The 20,597-nt window shown below is 43.2% G+C and overlaps 1 protein-coding gene across 1 annotated transcript; it reads right to left on the reverse strand.

Moving 5' to 3' along the window:
* Positions 1 to 219: 219 nt before the first annotated feature.
* Positions 220 to 4,996, reverse strand: LOC138872720 (uncharacterized). The gene is made up of 8 exons (XM_070151132.1): positions 4,940 to 4,996; positions 4,652 to 4,837; positions 4,458 to 4,532; positions 4,373 to 4,390; positions 4,055 to 4,291; positions 3,927 to 3,982; positions 1,945 to 2,087; positions 220 to 473 (listed from the first exon to the last, which is right to left on the reverse strand). The coding sequence occupies exons 1-8, from the start codon at positions 4,994 to 4,996 to the stop codon at positions 220 to 222; spliced, it is 1,026 nt and encodes a 341-aa protein (XP_070007233.1).
* Between the last annotated feature and the right edge of the window lie 15,601 nt (positions 4,997 to 20,597).

Consider the following 20,597-nt stretch of genomic DNA (forward strand, 5'->3'; position numbering starts at 1 on the left):
ATGTAAATCTCGTAAGAATGTGTTTAAATTTATAAATGGCTATTTCACTTGGTTAATGGGTAATGGAAACGCATGGTATCACGTGGAATAGGAAAGGCACCCAGGTCCGCTTGGCTGGGGGCTACCCGGTCGAGCGCCGGTCACGCCCCTCGGTTTTTGGGGCGTGACATCTCCACACCCCAGGGATGGGGCACATACCCTCCCTCTTCATCTGAAACCTCATCGTCGACGGGATCCTCTCCAGCTGATGAACCTAGTAGATGTTGCACTGTCACTGCTCTCAGCTGAGACCTTAGACGACTCAGAAGAAATTTGAACAGAAGCTTGAGCAGTAGGAGAGCCCGGAGGCATGGTCACATCTCTCAATCTATGCCTCTCCGGCCAGTCAGGAACATACTCCGGCACTGAATCGGAGTCAGATGCCTCCCGAGAGGGCAAATACTCACTTCCCTCTAAATGGGAAGCAGCTCTATCTGCAGCTTTTATTGACTTTCTGGTGTCCCTAATTGCTTTCCGGACTTAGGGGCTCAATCTGATCATACCTCGTCCTCAACCCCGGGAGGACTCTCCTTTGCCTTTATATTTTTCACCTCCACCTCGTGATTTAACCATTATCTATAAGGAGAATTCATTCAGTTTTTTTGTTAGTATCACAGTACCAGATGAAGCAATGAAGATTATGATTGAAATTAGCTAACTGCGGACCGCATAAAAAGTAGTGCGACTGCAAAGGAACCGCCGCGAACCGCACAAAATGGCACCGCGATCCGCATTGAAGTGGGGTTCAGAATACCCACTCTCTGATTCAGGACACCGCGGACCGCAAAAAATGTTATGCGACCACGGTAAGGCACCGCAGACTGCAAAATATGAACCGCGATCGCGGTCCCCAAAATTGACCCCTTTGAAGTTTTCCACCGCGGACCGCAGAAAAACTATCGCGATCGCAGAGAGGCACCACGGTCATGGTAAGCCACACTCAACAATACCAACCTAAGGTTTCAAAAGTTTTCTCATTTTTAGCCTTAATCCACATATTATAAACCCACTAGGTAGTCAACCATTATATTTAACTAATTAAGCCTAATCTAAATAACATTATGCAACCCTAAGCTAAAAATCTATTTATAGAAAAAGGATCTGGGACCCACGTTACTTACCCACTGCGGACCACACAAAATGCACCGCGGTCCGCGGTACATAAACGCATGAAGCACTGGGGTGGCAGTCACTACGGACTGCAGAAAATGCTTCACGGCCGCGGTAGGGCACCGCGGACAGCATAAAATGCATTGTGGCCGCGGTGACAACTTCAGAGAAACCCCACTTTTGACCATTCAACACTGTGGACCGCAATGATAATTTGCCCCCACAATAACGCAATTGCGGCAGTGGTCCAAACTTCAGAGAGTGCAATATTTTTTCAATTTGGTCATACACTACATCAAAACAACCCTACACACATATCACAACCAGTTAGTCCAAAAGCAAATCCTACACTAAAAGGAAAAATCAAAGAAAAACAAAAATAAAGACACATGGGTTGCCTCCCAAGAAGTGTCTGATTTAACGTCGCGGCACGACGCAGGTTACCATCAAATCGGTTTAGATAGATCACTGCCACCACATGGTTGTCATCAATCTTGCCAAGGTAGTGCTTGACTCTATGCCCATTAACTCTGAAGACCTCCCCATTTTTGTTTTTCAAGTCAAATGCGCCAACCGGAGTCACAAGCACCACTTCAAAAGGTCAACTCCATTTTGACTTAAGCTTTCCCGGAAACAGACGTAACCGCGAATTGAACAAGAGAACCAAATCACCCACTTTGAACTCCTTGCCACTAGCATACTTATCATGAAGGTACTTCATCTTGTCCTTATACAAGGACGAACTGGAGTAGCCATGGAATCGGAATTCATCAAGTTCATTAAGTTGCTCCACACGAAGATTTGCTGCCACATCCCATTCAAGATTCAGCTTTCTCAAAGCCCGCATGGCCTTGTGCTCTAACTCAACTGGTAGATGGCAAGCTTTCCCAAACACCAACCGGTACGGAGACATACCATTCGAAGTTTTGTAAGCAGTCCTATAAGCCCATAGAGCATCATTCAATTTCTTTGACTAATCGGTCCTATTTGCATTTATCGTTTTTGACAATATACTCTTATTTTTCTGTTTGAGACTTCAACTTGGCCACTCACTTGAGGGTGATAAGGAGTAGAAACTTGTGATTGACACCATACTTTGTAAGTAAAGTGTCAAAAGTTCGATTACAAAATGAGACCCCCATCACTTATGATTGCTCGAGGAGTGCGAAACCTAGTAAAAATGCTCTTCTTGAGAATGCAACAACACTCCGGGCCTCATTATTGGGTAAAGCCACGGCTTCAACCCACTTTGAAATATAGTCAACTGCCACTAGAATGTATGTATTCCCACACGAACTAACAAATGGGCCCATGAAATTAATGCTCCACACATCAAAAATATTAACTTTGAGAATAGTATTGAGAGGCATCTCATCTTTCTTCGAAATTCCACCCACTCTTTGACATTCGTCGCATCTCTTCACAAGTTCACTTGCATCTTTGTACAAAGTTGGCCAGTAAAACCCACAACTAAGAACCTTTGAAGTTGTCCCCGCCCCGCCATGATGACCACTATAGGGAGAGGAATGACAAGCCTTTAAGATACTCAATTGCTCCTCCTCCAAGACACACCTCCGGATCACACCGTCAGTGTTGATCTTAAATAAGTACGACTCATCCCAATAGAAGTCCAACTATCCCGTTTAAGCTTCTTCCTTTGGTTAGAAGAGAGCTCACACGGGATTATACCAGTCACAAGTAAATTAGCAACGTTCGCAAATCATGGCATACCATTCACCGACACAGAAAAGAGTTGCTCATCGGGAAATGAACCATTGATCTCTAGGCCATCACAAGGCCTCCCCTCCTCCTCCAAGCAGGACAAGTGGTCCGCCACTTGGTTTTCACTACCCTTCCGGTCCACAATCTCTAAATCAAACTCTTGAAGTAACAAGACCCAACGCATCAGCCTAGCTTTGGAATCCTTCTTCTTCATCAAGTACCGGAGTGCGGTATGATCAGTATGAACTATGACCTTGGCACCCATGAGATACAGCCAAAATTTCTCCATTGCGAACACAATAGCCAAAAGCTCTTTTTCAGTCACCGTATAGTTCACTTGAGCATCATTCATTGTCTTGCTCGTGTAGTACACCAGATGAAACATTTTATTCACTCTTTGACCCAAGACCACCCCAACCGTAACATTACTCGCGTCACACATAAGCTCGAAAGGCAAGCTCCAATTGGGTGCGGTAATAATAGGAGTGGTGGTCAACTTGTGCTTGAGAAGTTCGAAAGCTTGTATACATCTCTCATTGAACACGAACTTGGCATCCTTTTATAAAAGCTTTCACAAAGGATTTACTACCTTTGAAAAGTCCTTGATAAATCTCCGGTAGAACCCCGCATGCCCAAGAAAACTTCTAACTCCCTTGACTGAAGTAGGGGGAGGGAGCCTTGAAATCACTTCAATTTTTTCTTTGTCTACATCTATACCATGCTTTGAAATTTTATGGCCAAGGACTAGGCTCTACTCAACCATAAAGTGGCATTTCTTCCAATTAAGCACAAGGTTGGTTTCTTCATAACGGGCCAACACTCTATCAAGATTTTTTAAAAATTCATCAAACGAGTCACCCACAACACTGAAGTCGTCCATGAACACCTCCAAAATGTCCTCCACAATGTCGGTAAATATGGCCATCATACACCGCTGGAATGTAGCCGATGCATTACACAACCCAAATGGCATCCTAGAAAAGGCAAATGTACCATATGGACAAGTGAAGGTAGTCTTCTCCTGATCTTCCGGAGTAATTAAAATTTAGTTGTACCCAGAATATCCATCCAAGAAATAGTAGAAGGCACGCCAAGCAAGTATGTCTAACATCTGATAAAGAAAAGGCAATAGAAAGTGATCCTTACAGATCACTTTATTCAACTTGCGGTAATCCATGCACACCTTATATCCGGTAACAGTCCTTGTAGGAATCAACTCATTTTGCGCATTGGTAACCACAGTCATACCACCCTTCTTTGACACATATTGCATCGGTGAAGTCCAAGAGCTATCAGAGATGGGGTACACAACCCCGACATCCAACCACTTGATCACCTCTTTTTTCACAACTTCTTGCATTGCTTCATTCAACCTCCTTTGATGTTCCAAGGAGGGATTTGCATCATCTTGAAGAATAATCTTGTGCATACAAAGGGCAGGGCTTATCCCCTAAATATTAGCTAAAGTCCATCTAATTGCCTTCTTCCATTTTTGGAGCACCGCCAATATGGCTTCTACCTGCATGTTAGTAAGATAAGAGGAAAGAATAACTGGTAAAGTAGAACTAGGGCCTAAGAACTCATACCTGAGGTGTGGAGGCAACGACTTCAACTCTAACATGGGAGGTTCCTCGACTGAGGGCTTTGTTGGTGGAGTCTTCCTATTCTCAAGATCCAAAGAGAGTTTCCGAGGCTCATAAGAGTAAGAGCCCATTCCATGTAAAGCATTGACACACTCCACCCGGCCTTCATCATCATTTACATCAAGATTCAACAATACCGCCTCTTGAGGGTCCTCCACATTGATCATTGCACTAGTATTATCAACTATCACTGTCGTGATAAGATTCACAAAAGAGCACACTTCAGAACTGTTAGTCTGCTTCATCGACTTGCACACATGAAAGACCACTTTCTCATCACCCACCCGGAAGGTGAGTTCCCCTACTTCCACATCAACTAAGACCTTCTTAGTTGCAAAGAAAGGTCTTCCCAAGATATAGGCACCTCAAAATCAACCTTGCAGTCAAGAATCACGAAGTTAACCGGCAAGATAAATTTGTCCAACCCGGACAAAAACATCATCAATTATACCTAATGGTCTCTTCATTATTCTATCCGCCATTTGCAATCTCATGGAAGTTGGCCTCAGTTGCCCAATACCCAAAGTCTTGAAAACTGAGTAGGGCATCAAGTTGATACTTCCCCCAAATCAAATAGAGCTTTTGCAAAGTTTGCACTCCCAATAGTGCAAGGAATTGTGAAAGCACCGGGATCTTCTAGCTTCGGAGCCATTAAGTGCACTATTGCACTAAATTGGTGGGTCATCTTGATAGTTTCACAATCCATGGATCTTTTCTTTGTCACCAAGTCTTTCATGAATTTGGCTAACCCGACATTTGCTCGAGAGCCTCCACCAAAGGCACATTAATGGATAAGCTCTTCGTCATGTCAATAAATTTCTTAAACTGGTTCTCATTTTTCTGCTTTGCAAGCCTTTAAGGATAAGATGGAGGTAGCCTTGGCAAAGGAGCCTTGGCTTTAGGCACAACCATTTCCGGCATGTCTATTACGTGTTCCCTAGACGGGTTCACGTCATTCTGAGTTTCCACCTCGTTATCTTGGATATCAATCCTCACTACTTCATTCAAGTTCTCATCAATAACATTCTCAACCACCAAAGGTATCTCATACTCTTGCAACTCAACTTCATCACTCAAAATTTCTTTTTGTTAGAAGGCATTCACATCACCACCTCATCCATTTCTTGTAGTTACCGCCATTACATGCCCGTAAGTGTTCCCACCCTACGGGTTGACTATCGTATCACTAGGTAGAGCCCCCTTAGGGCGAGTATTCAAGGATTGTGAGTTTTGGCCTAATTGAACCTCCAAGTTTCTGATTGAAGTATTGTGGGATGCCAACTGGGCATCAGAGTCAGCATTCTTTTTCATCATCTGTTCAAACATCATTTCTATTCTCCCCATTTCATTGTTGGAAGACCTAGGACCTTGGGATAGAAATGGGGGTGTATTTTTCGATTGTTGATACATCGGGGGCCTTTGAAAGCCTTGCCCCCGATTTCCTTGGTTGCCATTGTTCCAACCACCCTAATTGTTGTTTCCACCCCAGTTGTTGTTGTTGTTGCCACTCCAATTACTCTGATTGTTCTGATTATTATTTTGGTTGCCCCAATTTGAATTTTGGTTGTTGTTCCCCCAATTACTATTCCATTGTTGTTGTTGATTTCCCCAATTGCCTTGGGGTCTCCATTGTTGTTGGTTGGAAGAATTGCCCCTTTGGCCCTGATAGTTGTTCACGTATTGCACTTCTTCATTCTGCTCATCATTAACCGTCATCTTGGAACCCACCACTATCTTGGTCAAATTGATCCAAACTCACTTGGTTCTGTTGACCTCTTTGTCTTCTTTTGTTCACTAGCATGTTGACACCCTCCATAGCATTTACTTGTCGTGGAGTTTGAACCTGCTGTAATTGTGCCTTTGCTAGCTGGTTCATTGTTGCTGTCAGTTCTGCTATTTCCTTCCCATGATCATGGAGCTCTTTGTGTAAGTGAATGACCGTGGGGTCACCCTGTAGCACATTGGCTCTACTTTGCCAAGCGGAGGACGTGTCAGCCATGTCATCCAATATTGCATTAGCCTCATTATATGGTGTATTCATGAAATTTCACCCGACGAGTTGGTTCACTATGCACTGATTTGTTGTGTTAATGCCCCGGTAGAATGTCTGTCTCAGTCATATTATTATTTGGGCATTCCTTTACCATGGTCCGATATTTCTCCCATATCTCATGCAGTGGTTTGTTGGGCTCCTACTTAAAAGCTAAGATTTCATCCCTCAAAGTCTCCATGTGGCCCGACGAGAAAAACTTTGTAATGAATTTATCCGCCAACTTATCCCAAGTAGTGATGAAATGGTTGGGAAGTCTTTCAAGCCAATCCAAAGCCTTCCCTCTAAGTGAAAAAGGGAATAATCTCAACCGAAGTGCATCCTCTGACATATTTGTTTGCTCGCTCCCCCAACAGGTATCCACGAAACCCTTGAGATATTTGTAAGCATTCTAGGGGAGCACCTGTGAAATACCCTCACTGATCCAACAAAGTCAGCATCACATTTGTAATTTTAAAATTGCCCACCTAGATCCGGGTTGGGACAATTGCACTAGCATATCCTTGGTTTGGAAGCACTTGAGGAGTCACTCTTGGAGGTGGCGGGGGAGGGTCTGGAACATTATCATTGGCTTGACGCCCTCTCCTTTGTCCTTGAGGTATTATAGGAACCTCATCATCAATATTGTCATCTACCTCTTCCCCCGGCGGAAGATCTCTAAGAGGTGTGTTGTTTGCTGCCATTTTGTACCTGAATTTGCGACACTCACAAATTAGTAACACGGAAGGAAAGAAAAACAATACACAAAACTATTTGGATAGATATCCAAAACCGTTAGCTCCTAGGCAACGACGCCAAAAAGTGATCGGGTCCAACCCTACACCACTACAAAGTGGCAAGAGTGTTTGATGCAGCTATTACCCGAGATGGTTGGGATCGAATCCATAGGGAGCTAGATTGTTTGGGATTTGAATTCCTATCTAAACTAGTAATGCGTAGTGCTCTTAATTACACTTCCAATCATAATTGTTCATTTGTTCCTTCTAATTTTATACTAATAAGATGCTAAATTAAACTAAGAATAAATGCTTTTAAGGTTTTCTAAATGGATAACGAGGCACTAGGGAAGTGACTTTCTCCTAGGTGAATACTTCATGGGTTCTAAAGCCTAAGGCAAAGTTGTTATGTTGGGGATTACAATATAGCCAATGCACGAAACTACTCACTCTATACCTCTCGTAAGCTTGAGTGACTTTGCCTTAATTGACTTTCTCAAGACCAATTGGGTGTCAAAATTGTGCAAGCAATATAGGATCAAGTCGGGTATTACTATCTCTAGGTTTAACCATTTAATTGGGGCTATCAATATCTTGAATACACCCCAATTCCTTGTTGGACTGATTTTCCTAGAATCAATCTCTCTTTCTCAAGAAGAGCCCAAGTCAAAAAGGCACAAATTAGCGTTTGCAACCACTAATTCAACATGGAAAACACAAATCAGTCCAAATATCAACTACCCATAAATATCTAAGCCTTAAAACAAACGACCCATCAAATACCCACACTAGGGTTGAGCCACAACCCTAGATAATGGGTCTAGCTACTCATAATAGTGGAAGAAATATTTAGATGAAGAATAACCCATATAATATGTTGCTAAGAATTAAAGATTCAATATTGAACTAGACACAAAATTACTCAAAATAGGTCCAAAACGGCCTTCACATGCTCAGCTACGAATTAGATAACCTAAAAATCTGAAAAGGAAGTATTTATACAAGGACGGATTTTCTGGACAAAAATACCCCTAACGGAGGTACCGCGGACCACGAAAAATGCACCACGGTCGTGATGAGGATTTTTGGATTTAATTCTGAGTCTCTGAATCTGGCCACCGTGGACTTCATAAAATGCACCGCGGCCGCGGTGGCTTCACTGCGGTCCGCACAAAATGGACCGCACACCGTGATGGCTTCCAATCTTCCAGACACCCACCTCTCTGAATCCCCTCTCCGCGGACCGCATAAAATGGATTGCGACCGCGGTAAGGCTATTGCGGCTACGAAGAATCTTCCGCGGACCGCACTGCTTGAAGCCCCAGAAATGCACCGCTCTAAACTTATCCATCGCGGACCGTACTAAATGGTCTGCGGCAGCGGTGGGTCTGTTGCGGCTGCAGTGGATTTTATGCTGCAACAATGCCTTGACTTTTTCTTGGTACTTATGCAGGTTTCACTCCTTTTTGAGCTAGTTTTGACTACTTGTCACTTTGTTGACCAAACCCTGCAAACAAGTACAACATTTAAGCCTTTGGGACTATTTGTATACATTTTTAATCAAAACTCAAGTAAAAAGGAGTGTAAAATAAACTAGAATCCCTAGTTATCAGAGTTCTTGATGAGCGAATTTTATTTGTATCTAATCGCAAGATATTCCGCCATCTCGAATGAGTTGAGTTGGTCGACGTCGCATTGATGATGGGTTGGCACAGAGATTGTGGTCGGTATGGCTAACATAAGATGACATCATGACCATGCGCGTCATCATTATGCATCTTCCCGATGCAATGTGTCATTTCTAGTGCCTCTGTTGCTTCAATCTTAGTGTTAATGATAGCTTCTTGCATCGATATGGGTGTCATAATACCTTATAAATAGCGGAAGGGAGATTCAAAAATGAGTCTTTTCGAACTTCTTGCTCCTTTATCACTTTGCATGTTCTTTTACTTCTTCTCTAACCCTTACTTCCGATTTACTCCTGCTTTTCAATTTTAGCTTTCTTGTTGATCGAATACTTTCCTGTTGATACCCTTATTCTGATTCTATGGTACATACGCTTCTTGTAGAAATGAAAAACTCCCCTCATATTTTTGATATAGTTTCTGATTCCACCTCTTTATCGGTGGTTATGCCCTTCGGTAGTAGCAAACCTATAGTTGCAGAAGATGAAAAGTTTCCCACTGTGGAGGAGATAGTTCCTCGGAACCTGTCGGTCAGAAACGACTTTCAGAAGGAACCTACTCCTACTCCTAAGCAGGTTCTATCAGTCATGGGGTCGAAGCAAATATCTAATATGCGGTCGAAATTTTATATTCCTGATTATGTCGATATCGTTCTGGCGGGAATGACTCAATACAAATTCACTGACCTGGTTATTGTGCTTTCTACCAATACCCATTCTTGGTGGGTTACTCCCTTCATCTTCCTCCATTTGCTAAGGAGTTCTGCCGTTTTTACGATATCTGCCCGGCACAGCTTTACCCTTACTATATAAGGCCTTTTTTATGCTGGAAAAGTTTGCAGAATTGGCCGGTTGTGAGGTCTCCATTCGTCATCTTCTGCATATCTTCTCGCCTAGTTTCTATAGGGGGACGCTAATTCATCTTCGCCACCGTAGGACTAAAGGCTTGGTGACTAGGATGGATGACAAGGTGAACCGCCGGTTCTGGTGCAATTACTTCTTCGTCAGGACCGAGAATATTGTGGAGGAACTAGCTGGGTTCCCTGAGCAGTGGAACTTCAATCGTAAGGGCCTTTTACCATTCGTCACATGTTTTCTTTATTCCCCCTCTTTTTATTTCTAACTTTCCTTTTTTTTACTTTCAGCTAGTAAGTATCCACCCCCTTTGGTTCCTATCATCGAGGATAGGGTGGATCGCATCTTACCTCACACTGTGGGGATTTGCAACTGAATGTTTTTTAACAAGTGGTTCGGTCTCAAGCCTTTGGCTAGTGAGTCTGATTCCTATTTCGACGATCCTTTCGCTTTCATTATAGCATACCAAGGTTTTGTCGTAATTTTTGTTAAAGATGATTTTCTTTTTTACGCCAGGTCGGCAAGCTTCCAAGAAGGCGAAGGCTCCGGTGCCCGTGTTCCGCCAGGCAGCTTTGGCTGGAATGTAATTTGTACTGGCTAAATCTGCCCGAGGGGCTCAGAACCTAACTCTGTCGTCGGATGATTTCGCTCACAGGCAGCCATTATGTCAGCAGAGACCTTCGATTTCCACATCCTGCACCTGGTCGATGAATCATCTCCTAATGAGGGGGAGGCAGTATCGAGGAAAAGGCGGAGGGTGGTGACTGAAAGCGTCGGCACTATTGATGGCGAGTTGGAAAGGCCTATTGTTTTGGACGTGGAGGTTGCGCCCTTACTGGGCATTGAGGCTGCTCCCACGCTGGCTATCGTCACAGAAGGAGGGCCATCAGAGGTTGAAGGGACTGATGTTAGATGAGAACCTGCATGAATAGCCAGGGTTGGCTCATCATCCGCGGACGGAAGGGATAGATCCATCCTCGTAGAGGATGATGGGTTGGGCCATGATATCGACCCTAAGTAGGTACAGGTTTTTGAAGAGAGGTACACCTGAGTGGAGATAAGGACAGAGGGGCCTGATCGGCACATAGTAATTCACGTGGATTACGATCTCTTGGCCAACTCAGAACGGGTGGTACCAGCCTTCGCTCCTCTGTGTGCGGATTTTGAGAATAGGATGCTACAGACGCAGAGGGATGCAGATCTGTTGTTGGGTATATCTGGCATGGCCTTGCGAGTGAGTTTGCTTTTCCCATTTTAGGTTAATTCATTTCGTACGTGTAATTTGCTTCCGCTGACCTATCTTCTTTTACATGTTAGACCCTCATTTTTTAGATTGAGAATGACCGGCGGGAAGAGTAAAAGACGGCCCTCTTCAAGAAGATGGTGTCCAAGTACAGAGAGTATTGTTCTAAGCACTGATCGCTAGTCGACTTTCTTAACCAGGACAGCCAATTCCAGGTGCTTTGTGATGGGCTCAAGCAGAAATATAAGGAGTTGAGGGGGAAATACGAAGAGTTTATGAGGGCCATCGGCAGATGTAGTGTGATTGAGGAGACGTTGAAGGCTAAGGAGGATGAGCTCGAGGTGAGCAAGGGAATGATGGCCGAAAATGCTTACCTTCAAGTGCAGGTGGCGTCTTTAAAGGTCGAGCTCGAACATAGCAAAACAAGGTTCATCAACTTGTAGGATGAGTTAAGCACCAGGGTTGAAGAGTTGGGTCAAGTTGAGAAAGCAAGAACAATCGTGGTGGCAGAAGCAGCATCCCTAGAGGAGCACCCTTCAGGTTTGCACGTCTGAGCGAGATACTGAGGCAGAAACTTCGGCGTTTAAGGAAGTGAGATTTGAGGAGAGGATTGGGGATTTGGAGGCAGAGCTATCTCAACTGAATGAGCAAGTTGTCACCTTAAGGGCCGAGAAGGTATAGGTGCAGGCTCAGCCGTCCACTTCTCATACTTCTGTTGCTCCCTATGTGTCACAGGTGGGAAGATTTTCGAGGATGAATTTGAGGATGTTCGCGTTAAGGCGTGTCCAGCTCGTGACTCTTGTGGTTATGATCTCGGTATGATCAGAGGAGACGATGATGAAGATGCCTTGGATAGGCTTGCCTCCGACCCTTGGTATGACGATGAGTATGTTGGTGATGTTGGTGATAGGGGGATGATGCAACATGAAGTCTTTGTACTTGGTTTTTGCTTTTTTGTGTTTTGTTTTTTTGTGGGGGCATCCTTCCAGCCCTTTGTAAAAATGTATTGGAATGGAATGATTGAAATGAAATAGTTGTTGTGTATTTCTGGCTCTTCTTTCTCTTTTTTTATGTTGTGAGTTCTTTTGTAAGAAAGTCCCTGACTTTCGGTTCACTTCGAACGAAGTCATCGACTTGAATGAGGTCGAAGGTAAGTTAATTCGAGCGAGGTCGAAAGTACATTGATTCAAATAAGGTCGAATGTAAGTTAATTCGAGGGAGGTCAAATGTATATTGATTCGATCAAGGTCGAATATGTATTGATTCGAGCGAGGTCGAATGTAAGTTAATTTGAACGAGGTCGAATGTATGTTGATTCGAACGAGGTCGAATGTAAGTTAATTCGAACGAGATCGAATGTATGTTGATTTGAACGAGGTCGAATGTAAGTTAATTTGAACGAGGTCAAATGTGAGTTAATTCGAACGAGGTCAAATATAAGTTAATTCAAGCGGGGTCGAATGTATAACGATTTGCACAAGGTCGAATATAAGTTAATTCGAACGAGGTCGAATGTATGTTAATTCGAATGACGTCGAATGTATGTTGATTCGAATAAGGTCGAATGTAAGTTAATTCAAGCCAGGTCGAATGTAGAATGATTCGAACGAGGTTGAATGTGCAAATTTGGTGGAGGTGTAAGAAATACTGCTTTGTTTATTCATTGGAGAATATTACATACCTTTTCGGTCCATACATACATTCGAGGAGTCCTAGTCTATCTAGTCCCTTCATCGCTCGGCCTAGAGAAGTAGTTGATAGGCGGGGCGATGAACTAAATACCTAAATTCCGAGACGCACCCTTCGTCACCTCATTAAAAACCTCCCCGAGAAAACCCAATTGGACAAAACTCGGGTGAGGAAAAAAGAATACGACTTGGAGGACGTCCATCTTCACAAATTGAAGTATTTGAGGTGGGTGACGTTCCAATTGTTTGGTAGTAGTTTTCCCTCCATTGTTTCTAGTTGGAATTACCCTTTGTTTGGTGTTGCTGTGATTTTGTATGTGTTTGACCAAAAAGTTTTGAATCCTATTTTATTAAACTAATTAAATAAAGAGATGAGGGGTGAATCCAAGTTAAAAGTAATAAATTCTAGATCTGAAATTAAACAACCTAGGCGGTACGAGTCCGTGCTTAAGTTAACGAATGTCGAATTAATGCCCAATGACTAGCAATTAATACAAGGATGTAATCATGCAATAAATGTGATGAATGACATTTAATATAATAAGAAGGAATTTGTCATCCAAATGTTGGATGAGATGGATGATTCATTCCTTTGACTACAACATGTGACAGCAGCAAATGAAGTGGACTGTGTGTTCTTGGATCTTGTGAGCTAAAGGGGGATGTTACGTGATGGAACCAAATAAGAGAGACAAAACAAGATTTTTGTATATTCCTGATAGTCAACTCTTTACAAGATGTTTTTCCACAAAGGTTTCGACCCTCTTTGTTTCCTCTCTCTTCTTATTTATAAGGGATATCCTTAGAAAACCCTAGAAAGGTACAATGTGGGGGAATATTCAACAAAATATTCCTCTTCACAATCACATGAACATTCTAACAATTGTAGTTGTTGCTCTCTACTCGACCTCGGCACTGGTCTCTCCCTTCTAGCGACTCCTTGCCACTAGACCATATTTGGTTTTGACCTCGGCCTCACCTCGTCTGTCTGCATCCCTAAGCTAGACCTAATTTTGACCCATACAGTATGGTCCGTCCCAATTGGTTCCCAATTTACCTTCTTGTGGGTCTTCGCTCGCTTGTGTTTTGGCTTTGAGCACATAATCCCCTACCTTGAGTGGTCTGACTTTGGCTTTTTTGTTTTACTACCTTTCTGCTTGTTGTTTTTGAGCTATCATTCTTATGTAGTCCATGTCTCTTCGCTTATCTATTTCGTCGAGGTCTTGCTTTCTGCTTTCATCGTTACTTGGTCCGCTCTCGTTGGAGTATCTTAAACTTGGCTCTCCAACTTCGACTGGTATCACTACGTCAGCCTTGTAGGCTAGTGAATATAGCGTTTCTCATGTTCTAGTTTTTGGTGTGGTGCGGTATGCCCATAGCACTTTCGGTAGAATTTTCGGCCACAGTCTTGGCATACTCAAGCTTCTTTTTCATGATGTTCAGTATTATTTTGTTGGAGGATTCTGCCTGACCATTTCTAGTGGGGGTGATATTGCATGGTGAGTATTCACTTGATGTGCCATTTCTCGAAAAATTCAGCAGTCTTTTTTCCGCTGAACTGGGGTCTGTTGTCACAACTGCTTTCTTTGGGAATACTGAAGCGGCATGTGATATTCTCCATATGAATGTGATAACTTCCTGTTCGTGTATTTGGGTGAATGCACTTGCTTCTAATCACTTGGAAAAATAGTCAGTTAAAACCAAAAGAAATCATATATTACCTCGTCCAGTTGGAAGGGGTACGACGATGTCTATCCCCCAATTGATGAATGGCCAAGGTGATATGATGGAGTGGAGGTGTTCGCCCGCCTAGTGGATTGTTGGAGCATAATTTTGGCATTGCTCACACTTTTGAACATAGTCAGCGACTTCCTTTTTCATGGTGGGCCAGTAATAGGCAGCCCGTATGAGGCATCTAATGAGGGCTCAGTTACCGCTATGTGCTCCACAATGGCCTTCGTGTAATTCTTCGAGGATGCTTCTAGTTTGGTTTGGCCCTAGGAATTTTGCCAAGGGACCACCGAACGTTCTTTTGTACAGCTCATGGTTGATGATATTGTATCGGGCTACCTCCATTCAGAGCTTCTTGGCTTCTTTTTTGTCTGGTGGGAGCAACCCATCCTGAAAATATGACATAATGCTGTTACGCCAGTCCCAAGTCAGGTTTATAGTGCGTACCTCAATTTGGTCTATCGACGAGCGAAGGAGGGTGACCACGTTTTCTTTTCCTTTTATGTTCTTGTTGGTAGCTGCTAATTTGGCAAGGCCGTCTTCTTCGATGTTTTGTGCTCGAGGTATCTGGTCAAGTTGGCACTCGTCGAACTCGGGAAGTAGCTTATGAATTTCTACCTGATATTTTTGTAGCCTTTGTTCTTTTATTTGGAAAGTCCCTGTGACTTGGTTGACGAAGAGTTGTGAATCACATCAGAGGATGACTCGTCGTGCTCCATATTTGAGAGCTAGTTTCTGTCATGAAATTACTGCCTCATACTCGGCCTTATTGTTAGTCATGTCGGGACACCGTATGGACTGGCGAATGACTTCCCTGTTGGGACCTCGAGCACGAGTCCCAGTCCGAACCCTGCCGCGTTGGAGGCACCATCGGTGTACAGGACCCATAGGTCATGTAACTTAGGAGTGGTACGGGTTGCTTCCTGCTCGACCTAAGGTGATATTTTGGCATTGAAGTTGGTGATGAAGTTAGCAAGTACTTGTGACTTTATCGCCATTCGCAGTTGATATGTTATATCGTGCTCGCTTAATTCGATGGCCCACTTGGCCAGTCTACCCGACAGCTCGGGTTTATGTAAGATGCTTCTTAGGGGGAAAGTTGTGACCACTGAGATAGGGTGGCATTGGAAATAGGGTCTCAGCTTTCGTGAAGCAATGACTAATGTCAGGGCCAGTTTTTCGAGGTGGGGGTATCTTGTTTTGGCATCGACCAGGGTTTTTCTAATGTAATATATTGGAGATTGCGTACCTTTGTTTTCACGGACCAAGACTGCGCTTACTGCGACGTCGGACATGACCAGGTAGATTAAGAGACGTTCGCCTAGTTCTGCCTTGGCAACTAATGAGGGTGAGGACAAGTATGCCTTTAGCTCTCTTAGGCATTGACGCATTCGAAATTCCACTGGAGTCCATTGTCCTTTTTGAAAACGTTGAAGAATTTGTGGCATCTGTCAGAGGATCGTGAGATGAACCTCGATATGGAGGTATACGGCTGGTCAGCTTTTACCCTTGTTTCTTGTTGGTCAAAATTTCAGGTATTCCCTCTATAGCCTTGATTTGGTTGGGATTGACCTCGATGCCTCTTTGCGACACAAAAAATCTGAGGAACTTTCTCGAGGTCACGTCGAAAGCACACTTCTCGGGGTTTAGCTTCATGCCGTATCATCTGAGTATGTCGAAGGCTTTCCTCATGTGGTCGATATGGTCCTTTTTTCTTTTGGATTTGACTAATATGTCGTCTATATAGACTTCTATTGTTTTTTCGAGTTGCTCTTTGAACATTTTGGTGACCAGCCTTTGGTAGGTCGCCCCTTCATTTTTCAACCCGAACAACATGACTCTGTAGCAGTAGGTCCCTTGGTGGATGATGAAGGTGGTTTTTTCTTGGTCTTCCTCTTCCATGAGGATTTGGTTGTAGCCTGAATAGGCGTCCAAGAAGCTTAATAGCTCGTGTGTTGCTGTTGCGTCGATGAGTTGATCGATGTGAGGCAACGGGAGAGAGTCTTTCGAGGGGGCCTTGTTTTGGTCCTTGAAGTCTACGCACATGCGCCATTTCCCATTTTTCTTTTTTACCATGACCACGTTAGCGACCCATCGGGGGTATTTTGACTCTTGAATGGAACCGTTGGCGAGCAATTTTTCTACCTCTTCGTGGACGGCCTCGTTGATTGCAGCATTGAACTTTCTTCTGATTTGTCGTACCGGCAGGTAGAGTGGATTGACATTCAGCTTGTGTATTGCAATATCTTTTGGGATACCTGGCATATCTGCATGGGAGAAAGCAAACAAATCGGCGTTGTCAGTTAAAAATTTATGGAATTTACCTTGTTCTTTGAGTTTGTGGCCGATGTAGGCTTTTTTGTTGTGGTCGCTTTCGTTCAGCTAGACGAGATCGAGATCTTCCACCATTGACCTTGTGGCTTCCACGACGTCGGGGTCTCTGACGACATTTGTTTGTTGGTCGAACTCAGCCACCGACTTCGGTAATTGCTATGCTCCTAAGCCTTCCTCTCCTAAATGTTGAGTGTATGGGCAATCTTGGGTAATGCGATAGCATTCTTGAGCTGTGTGTTTCTCATCGCAAATGTTGAATATTCTTCATGGAGTAGGGGACTTGATGACTTGATATAAATTGGACTGGATGGCCCTCATGGTATGTATCCAGGGTCGTCCTATAATAGCGTTGTAGGATATGTCTTAGTTCATGACATGGAATGTTGTTTCCAGGGTGATGCCCCCGGCCAGAACGGGCAATATAATCTCTCCATATGTTCGTTCAACTGTATTGTTAAAACATGTTAGTGTTATGTGCGTGGCACTATCTTATCCTTAAGTCACATTTTGTGAGAACTCGGAGGTGTATAATACACGCGCCGCTCTCGTCATCTAGCATGATTCTTTTTACGTCGGTATCTGAAATTCGTAAAGTAATAACAAGAGCATCAAAATGAGGAAAGGTCAAACCATGGGTATCTGACTTATCGAAGATGATACTGTCTTCGAGGTCATCATACCGTTCATGGATGATCGACCGCTTTAATTTGTGTATGGTGGTGAACTTCACATGATTGACTGTTGCTTCATCGCCTTCGCCGATGATCATTTGGATGGTGGGGGTGGGGGAGGGTGGCTTTGGGGGGCCTAGATGTGGTTCTCTTCCACGGGCGAAATTGGCTTTCCCTCAGTCGCTCATCAACTCCCTTAAATATCCTTGGTGGAGCATATTTACTACTTCTTACCATTGGGATATGCAATCCTCGGTCTTGTGGCCCCGTTCCTGATGGAACTCGCAAAGGGCGTTCGACTTTCTAGAATTTGGGTCCGACTTCATCTTTTGTGGACATTTCACCTTGGGACCGAGCTTCTCCAGGGCGTAAACTATTTTTGAAGTAGACACACAAAAAATGTGAGCAGATAATAGTGGAGGCATACCTCTTTCATTTTGGTGAGTTCCCATTTGTGGCCGGGAAGCCCCTTCGTCTTGGCGGAGAGATAGCGGGATGGTCGCTTTGTTGTACGGTTGGTGCCTTTCTCGATTGAGGTGTGGGCCTGCGTGATCTCTTCGGCTATCATTCCGACAATCTTTCCTTGATTCCATTTGAACTGTCATTAGTTATTGGGTTGGACAATTAAGGTCGTCTTCATCTGCCCTAACCTCGACACAAGTGTTGTGAATTTCTTCCCAAGTGGTGGTGGGGGTATTTCATGAGTCTGCTTAATAATTTTCTGGTCACCCTTGGCCCGTTCATGTTTAATCCATTTTGAAAGGTCGCTACCACCATCCCTTCTGATACATTTAGCAGGCTCATTCTCACTCTGTTGAATCAGGCGAGGAAGTCCCAAAGCCCTTCGCCGGGCGATTGTTTAACGGCAAATATGTCACTCAATATCGCTTCTGCTTTTTTGGCACCGGCATGAGCGGTGACGAATTTGTCGGCCATTTATTCGAACGCCATTATGGAACATAATGGTAACTATGAGTATCATATTAAGGCCCCTCCAGTTAGGGTTTCGCTGAACTTCTTCAGCAGCACCGACGGTACCTGCTCTTTCAAGAGGTCGTTGCCTTTTACCGCTGTGATGTAATGGATGATATGGTCTTCAGGGTCCGTTTTACCATCGTATATTTTCATATGGTGGCATTTTGAAAGTTTTGGGTATGGCATGTGGGGCTGCCTCCTCGCTGTATGGTTGTTCCACGAACTGGCCGACGTCCTGTTTTGGCCAGAGTTTCAGGGTGCATGGTATCTTATCAACTCTTTCTTGATGCTCCCTCATTTGATCGCATAGCGCTTTATTCTCATTCTCCATTTTTTCCATTTTCTTTAAAATAGCTACGAGGGCGTCGTTACCTGCATCAATAACTGTGTGAGGATTACATGTTGGGGGAGGAGCGTGTTGCTCGTTGATGGTTATTGGGGTGTCAACTCGCACGGTTTTCATATTCGTCCCTGGAGCGGGTTTGTTGAGTACACTACTTAGGGTAAACGCCTCCAATAACTTTCTCACCGCGGGCGACACTTCTTCTGTCGTGGACGTGGAGACCCCCTTCTCATGTGAAGCGGTCACACTCCCATGAGGAGGAGGTGAATCACTTTGTCTGGGTGAGGCACTCGGCGTTGCATTCTCCTCGCCTTCCCTGTCCATCTTATTGATGGTGCCTAGGAGATTGGTAATGATACCCATCATTGCTTTCAGTCTTTCCTCTCTTTTCCATGCCATTGTTAGCTTGTGCAAACAAGAAGAAAAAAAACATTTTTTCGCTGTTGTAGATCTAGAAGAAACTAAGCTTTTTAACTAGAACCTCCCCACATACGGCCACAAATTATTTGACCAAAAAGTTTTGAATCCTTTTGAATTAAACCAATTAAATAAAGAGATGAGGGGTGAATTCAAGTTAAAAGTAATAATTTTAGATCCGAAATTAAACAATCTAGGCGGTACGAGTCCGTGCTTAAGTTAACGAATGTTGAATTAATGCCCAATGACTAGCAATTAATACAAGGATGGAAACATACAATAAATGTGATAAATAACATTTAATGTAATAAGAAGGAATTTGTCACCCAAATGTTGCATGAGATGGATGATTCCTTCCTTTGACTATAACATGTGACAATAGACAAATGAAGTGATTGTGTGTTCTTGGATCTTGTGAGCTAAAGGGGGATGTTATGTGATAGAACCAAACAAGAGAGACAAAACAAGCTTTTTGTATATTCCTGATAGTCAACTCTTTACAAGATGTTTTTCCACAAAGGTTCTGATCTGTCTTTGTTTCCTCTCTCTTCCTATTTATAAGGGATATCCTTAGAAAATCCTAGAAAGGTACAATGTGGGGGAATATTCAACAGAATATTCTTATTCACAATCACATGAACATTCTAACAATTGTAGTCGTGCTCTCTACTCGACCTCGACACTTGTCTCTCCTTTTGAGTGACTCCTCGCCTCTAAACCATACTTGATTTCGACCTCGGCCACAGCTCGTATATCTGCATCCGCTAAGCTAGACCTAATTTTGACCCATAGAAAAGCTGCCACGTGTGTATAAGTGAAATTGTAGCTGCTTTATTAGCTTTTATCTGTAATTGCATGTAGGCCCCTTTTGATCACGGTGGCATCTGTATAGAAGGGCACAATTTGATCTAATTTCTTTGGGTCCCGATGTCCCATATATTTAGGATTAGCATATGTTATTAGTATTACTAGGACTTATGTGCGATTACTTTTTTGTGCACATTGAAAATGTTAGTATTTCATATGAGAAATCCACCTGCTAGGTGACCTACGAAATTACTAAAAAAAAATTTAAAAAAATACATTATCAAAAATATAACAGCTTAAGTAGTTACATTATTAATTAATTGAAGGAATTTTCAAGAATCAAGATGAAGACGAAGAGGAGGTGATCCAATTTGTTACCAAAAAATCCAGTATTAGTATTCTCTAGATCCGAAACGTTCGATAAGGTATTTTCCTGAAAAAGGCAAAGATTTATGTGTTTGGTGCTCTAACAACATTTTACAAATAAAAACGAATTTCAAGATTGATTTCTTGAAGAATAAAAGAGGACTAAGAAAAAACAAAGACTTTAGCTACATTGTTTTATTGAG

Source organism: Nicotiana sylvestris, chromosome 7 (assembly GCF_000393655.2).
Source record: "Nicotiana sylvestris chromosome 7, ASM39365v2, whole genome shotgun sequence".
NCBI lineage: Eukaryota > Viridiplantae > Streptophyta > Magnoliopsida > Solanales > Solanaceae > Nicotiana > Nicotiana sylvestris.